The 6890-nt window shown below is 45.6% G+C and overlaps 1 protein-coding gene across 1 annotated transcript; it reads right to left on the reverse strand.

Annotated features, from left to right (window-relative positions):
- Positions 1-5146: 5146 nt before the first annotated feature.
- Positions 5147-6352, reverse strand: LOC133832889 (uncharacterized). The gene has a single exon (XM_062263168.1). It carries the CDS (start codon positions 6350-6352, stop codon positions 5147-5149), a length of 1206 nt encoding a protein of 401 aa, XP_062119152.1.
- Positions 6353-6890: the final 538 nt, after the last annotated feature.

Here is a 6890-nt window from a genome sequence, read left to right on the forward strand (position 1 = left end):
ACGACTCACTTTTGTTTTGTTAACTTTTGTCATTAACTTCTGTAAATAAATTATTTGGGCTCTCCAGGCCGTTAGTTTGTAATTGATTGTAATAGAACACATTGTTAATACAAATAGAACTTTGTTTCCTGTTAGTTGCCTTGGTGTGTGTACTGTATGGGTTTTTTGTCGTTTAGGGCTTAATTGAATGCATGTTGACAGGCGTATGTCGTATGACGTACTTGGATCAGGAGCTTCATAGATCCTTTAGGCCTTTGCGTGCGAAATACAGCGAAAGATTATACAGATGGTGGGAGAGGATGCCCAGTTAAGTGTTGTATGATTGTTCCATCTTTGTGTTTTGGTGATGTGTTGGGGCTGAGAACATTGTCGTTGCAGGTGAGCACCGTGAGTGGACGAAGGTTCCCTTTTTAAGGAGAATCTTTGACAACCCACAGTGGCTTTACTCAACGTGGGCTCTGGAAGAGCTTATCAGAAGTGGCATCTCGTACTATATATCTTGTGAACGCTACGGGTTAGGCTATTCGATGCTAGAGAGTTCGATGGCAGAGTACATACGTCGTATCGAATGGGATTAATTATGGACAAGAGAATAGAGCAATTATGAAGTCAGGGGTGGATATTGCCATTAATGTAATATAACTTATAAATAACAACTTCTGATTTATTGCTATTTTTTGAGTGTATATCGACTTTTGATTCCATGCTTAGCATTTGTCAATTGAAGTTACTGTACAAATATTGAGAGAGGAATTGAGTAAATGTGTGTGTGCCCGCACTTAGCATCTGCTAATTTAAGTTGCTGTGATAACTGTGTCTTACTCCCGCGATGTGAGCAATATTGCTGGGTAGTGCACCTCCTTACGTATGTGTAGTAGTTGTAGTGGTCTTGTTCGGGTCTGGTCATGCCCCTGGGGATGGAAACTTTCCCATTAGATCAGAGGGGTTGACATGATCCGGACCGAGTGCGGAGGTCATAGCGTAGATCAGGGCACTGAAGAAGATGCAAAAAGGTCAAGATTGTGGGGCGGGTATCTTTCCAGTGCACTCATACCATGTAGTGTGGTGGGGGGAGCTTGGGCTTCCGTGCATCCTGTCAGAGGCAGTCATTGTGCAGGATATGGGTGCGACTGCGGGAAAAGTTCCTCCCGGCCTTGGATTGCCAAACCAGTTGGTGTGTATTGGAGAGGAATCCGAAGCATGACAGCAGGTGGTTCTACTGTGATAGTCAGGGCAGATTAGACGGCTGGAGACGCTCCTCTTATGTGGGTAAGAGGGTAGGGTTTGCAGTGCACCTCTGTTGGTCGGCCAGATCAGCATAGTCAGGGCAGATTAGACTGCAAAATGGCTGGCCGTAGCTCCCTGTGAGCTTAGTCAAGTCAGATTAGAATGCGGTACAAAATCCAGTGAAACGTGCATGCAGAAGCGATAGGATCTTGCACGCAGACTGTGTGTAGTGGCCTTGTTGCCACGAACTGTTGAGATTCAGCCTGGTTCCAACGTGTGGGGCGTGATCCTCGCTATATTTCATCATTGCTCTTTGTCTATTGAATTGTAGGTTTATGTTTTGAGATCAAAGACATACGGTGTATTTCCATGGGGTGTTGGCAACTTCAAACATTAGATGATTGTTTATTTATAGTCATTGTGGTAGGTGGTGTTTGAGTACACGTGAATAATGCTACAAAGTTAGGTGAGGATATTATTGAGGAACCCTTTCGAATAAAAAGTTAATTGTACCGCGTCTGACTTGGTGAAATATGGTTGATAATAATGCCAAGGAATTGAGTACACAAGAGAAATTTAAAAGAATGTGAAAAAATGGAAAGTTGTTGTATTACTTTTGAATTGCACAGTACAACTATTAGCAATAATATTGCTTTAAAGACATTGAATTCCAAGTACGGGGTACAATTTTCCCACTACGTACATTCTTTAGGGTGTAAGACCCTCTTCCTAATACTTTAATGATTTGGAAAGGCCCTTCCCAGTTAGGCTCTAGCTTCTTTTTATTGCCTGTGACCTTACGCAGAACCCAATCTCCTTCTCGAAATGTGCGTAAGTGAACCCTTTTGTTGTAGTAGCGTTCTGCTACCTTCTGATAATTTTCCAGTCGTAATTGTGCCATTGTACGTGTTTCTTCTAGAAGGTCTAGGTTGTGCAGCAATTGAATGGTGTTCGTTGTTGGTTCAGATGCGATCTCTGTCCGAAGTGTAGGCAGACCAACTTCTGTTGGGATGATAGCTTCTGTTCCATAAACCATGGCGTAGGGAGATTCCCCCGTGGAGGATCTTTTTGTTGTTCTGTAAGCCCATAACACTTTCGGTAATTCTTCTACCCATGCTCCTTTTTTGTCTTCCAAATTCTTCTTAATGTTGGCAAAGATGACTTTGTTAGAAGCCTCTGCTTGGCCATTGCCCTATGGGTAAGTGACAGAGGCGAAGCTTAGCTTGATCTTGTATGTGTCGCATAGCTCTTGTACCTTTGCATTTTGGAATGGAGTGCCGTTGTCGACGACTATCTCCCAGGGTATTCCAAATTGACATATAATATGCTTCCAGATGAAGGACATAGTGTCTGTTTTGCTGACCGTGACGTACGCCTCTGCCACAACCCATTTTGTGAAGTAGTCAGTGGCTACAAGAGCATACCGTCGTCCTCCAGCAGCCTTAGGTAGTTCACCTACCACATCCATACCCCATTTTGCAAATGGCCAAGGTGCAACGATGGAGTGTAGGGTTTGAGCATGTTGATGGATGGTGGGTGCAAATCGTTGGCATTTGTCGCATTTTTTGGCATAATCCCGTGCTTCTGTCATCATGTATGGCCAGTAATACCCTGCTGTAAGTGCCTTGTGTGCCAAGCTCCGTCCCCCTGTGTGATTTCCACATGTCCCCTCATGTATTTCTTCTAACAATTTTTTAGCTTCTGATGGGCGCAAACATCGTAGGTATGGTCCATTGAAGGATTTTCGGAACAACGTTCCATGGATCATGGAATAGCGTTGTGCCCGAAGTCGCAGAACTTTTGCATCTTTTGGATTAGGTGGGAGCTCGGAGGTGGTCAAGTACTTGATGATCGGATCTATCCAGCATTCAGGTTCTGACGAGGTGGAATAGACTTCCATATCTTTGCTTGATCGGCTTATGGATATGAAGGACTGTCGTGTGCATCCTCCTGCAGAAGCTAATTTGGCAAGAGCGTCGGCCTTCTGATTTTGCTCCCTGGGTACTAGTATGAGTTCAAACTGGCGAAAATGCGATCGCAAGTCAGTTACCTTCTGTAGAAGGCTAGCCAGATGGGGTGCTTTGGTGTCGAAATTTCCAGCCACTTGTTCTATCATAAGCTGCGAATCGCCTCTGACGTTGAGACGTTGGATTCCCATTTCTCGTGCGAGTTCCAAACCATAGATTAGTGCCTCATATTCTGCTTCATTATTCATTGTGGATTGCTCTAAATGGATAGCTTCTTCAATTTTGAGTCCTGAGGGAGCTTCTAATACGACGACAATACCAGCCCCTTGGGAATTGGATGCTCCGTCAGTGTACATTGTCCACAGCCATTGATCTTCTGATTCTAGTAATTCTGGCAGGGCGTCAGGAGTAAATGACTGAATTTCAACCAGGAAGTCAGCGAGTACCTGCCCCATTTTAGCTTTTCATGGAAAAAACTGAATATCGTATGTCCCAAGCTCAATGGCCCATTTAGATAATCTTCCAGAAAGGTCGGTCTTACTCAGTACCTGCTTTAATGGATAGTCCGTATATACGATGATCGTGTGGCTTTCGAAGTATTGTCGTAACTTCTTTTTGGCCGTGAGGAGTGCGAGTGCCAATTTTTCCATCATACTGTATCGAGTTTCAGCATCTAACAACATCTTGCGGCAGTAGAACACTGGCCTCTGACGATTGGCTTCTTCTCGAAAAAGAACGGAACTTACAGCGAATCGTGAGACAGACAAATATAAGAATAAATCTTCATTAGCAATAGGAGAGCTCAATATAGGAGGGGAGCTCAAATAAGTCTTCAACTCGTCCAATTCTTTTTGCTGTTCTGGTCCCCATGTGGTGTTCGTAGACTTCTTTATGCACTGTAAGAAGGGTTGGCAGCGGTCTGACATTCGTGATATGAATCGACTTAATGCTACTATTTTGCTGGTCAGAGCCTGTATGTCTCGGATGGTTCGGGGTTCCTTAATTTCTGAGAGGGACGCAATTTGTGTTGGGCTCGCCTCGATGCCCCTCTGACTGACGATGTATCCCAAGAACTGCCCGGAGGACACTCCAAAGACACATTTTGTGGGGTTTAATTTCATTTTATAAGCATCAAGGATGTCGAAACATTCCGTCAAGTCGTCTATATGTGAAGAGCTTTGTTTGGACTTGATGACCATATCGTCAATATAAATCTCCATATTTCTCCCGAGTAATGAGGAAAACAGCTTGTGCATCAACCTCTGATATGTCGCGCCTGCATTCTTTAGACCGAAGGGCATAACTTTGTAACAATATAAACCATCTTCTGTTATGAATGCTGTATGAATCCTATCCTCTGATTTCATGGGGATCTGATTGTATCCAGAGTAGGCGTCGAGGAAGCTCATCCTTTCATATCCTGCCGTGGCGTCTATCATCTGATCGATCTTTGGTAAAGGGTAGCTATCTTTGGGACAGGCTTTGTTTAGATTTGTGTAGTCTACGCATACTCTCTTTTTCCCATTCTTCTTTGGGACCACGATGGGGTTGGCAAGCCAACTGGGGTATAAACATTCTTCGATTGCCCCCGTGCTCAGGAGCCGTTGGACCTCCTCTTGTATGACTTGATTCACCTCTGGAGCGAATCTCCTCTGCTTCTGTTTGACGGGTGGGAAGTAGTTGGAGATATTCAAGCTGTGGCTCATGACAGAAGGGTCTATTCCGGGTATGTCGTGTGGTGTCCAGGCAAAAGTTCTCATTCTGGTTTGGAGAAATCGTACGAGGGTCTGCCTCTCATCTTCAGAGAGCTTGGTACTTACCAAGACCGTTTTTGTAGGGTCAGCGTCGTCCAGACCCACTTGTTCTAAGGTATCTAGTGTAACTTGGGGTTTTTCTTGGTCTTCTTCTAGATTGATTCCTTTTAGGCACGCTGGTAGGTACTGCTGTAATTGCTATTTGTCAGGAGAGTCTTCATGGGAGGCAGAGCTATTTATTTCTTTTAAGGTAAGGAAGCACTTTTTGGCCTGCTTCTGGCAGCCTTTGATGTCGACAGTGTATCGGCCGTTGAGTGATTGACACCGCATCACCTGATGTAGAGTGGATACTACCCCCTGCATCCGGTGGATCCAACCTCTCCCCATGATGGCGTTATAGCTCGTGGTGGAGTCTATAATGAGGAAGTCTACTGGAAGGGCGCGTTCTGCAGCTACCACAGTTAATCGAACGACGCCCTTCAGATAGACTCTGTGGCTATTGAATCCCAGAATGGGCATGGTGGAGGGTCGGATCTGATTTTCCTCTAGTCCCATTTTCTGGAAGGCTTCCCAGAAGAGGATGTCGACCCCACTACCCCCATCGATCAGAACTCTACCCAGCTGGCAGTGGTCAACTTGTAAGGAAATGACGAGTGGATCGTCATGAGGCAGGTGGATGCCCTTCAGGTCTTCGTCAATGAAGGTGATAGCAGAGGCTGTGTAGCTTCTTTCTTCTGAAGTGACGAGATTGACTACGTGGCCTAATGATTTATACCGCTTCACTCGTTCTTCCATCCTCTTATGGATTTTAGACGCGTGCTCTTGATTATCAGTGGGTTCTACGATCTCGTGGATCATAGGGACTTGTTTAAGAGGCTCCGAGGTGCTGTCAGAGGCGGTGTGTACGGGGTCTGACGCCGGCGGAGTGGGGGAAAAAGCTGTGTTCTGCCGCGAGGCGCCTGGTCTGCCTGTCTCCTTGATGTATTGGGTAAGCTGCCCACTCCTCATGAGGGCTTGGATCTGATTGTTCAGATTGTGGTATTCAGCGATCGTATGACCATGATCTTTGTGGAAGAGACAGTATCTGCTTTTATCCCTTCTGTCAGATGGAGTGTTAATTTTGTAGGGCTCTCGCCATATAGGCCTATCTTTATTTTCTTCATAAATGACTTCTTGCGGGACGGTGTATTCGAAGGATGGGTACCGCGATGGCTGTTGATCCTGTCTTGGCCTTTTTCCTTCCTTCGTATGATCTGTTTGGTTCCGCTTCCTCTTGTCATCCCTGACAGGTGGTGGAGGGTTATTCGCTGGGGGAGCGCAAATGAGTGCAGTCTTCTTCTGTGCGCGCTCTCGAAATTCTAAGACCCTGAAGACGCCCTCAGCTCGGGTCTGCACGTCTACCATGTCGTATGGTGGTGTCATAGTGAGATTCTCATGCAAGATTTACCCCACCTGCAAGCTTTTGACGAAGAGATTTTCTGCGGTGAATGGGTCGACGTCGTGGATTTGATGCATGAGGTCAATGAAACGCTGTAGGTATGCCTTTCGATGTTCATTCTCCCCTTGTTCAATTCGATAAAGATCGGCCATTGTTCTGGGAGCCTCTCGGTTCGCGCTGTACTGCTGTAAGAAGGACCGTCGGAGGTCATTAAAACTGTCGAGTGATCCAGCCTTTAATTGTCAGAACCATAACAGAGCCGGCCCGGAGAAAGTTGTTGAAAAGACTTTGCATTGTATGGCTTCGTTATTAGCTTCTAACGCCATCTTTTGTTGAAATTGAAATAGGTGGTTTAGCGGGTCTCCCTTTCCATTGAATGCAGGCAGGGAAGGGGTGATGAAGTCCCGAGGCTTTGGCTCATTCAGAATCCATTCCGAGAAAGGCGATTTTTCAGTGGTTCTTGATACAAGATCCAAATGGTCGGTGGCGTAGGCGGATCGCCCA

The sequence above is a fragment of the Humulus lupulus genome, chromosome 4, assembly GCF_963169125.1.
Source record: "Humulus lupulus chromosome 4, drHumLupu1.1, whole genome shotgun sequence".
NCBI classification, from domain to species: Eukaryota; Viridiplantae; Streptophyta; class Magnoliopsida; order Rosales; family Cannabaceae; genus Humulus; species Humulus lupulus.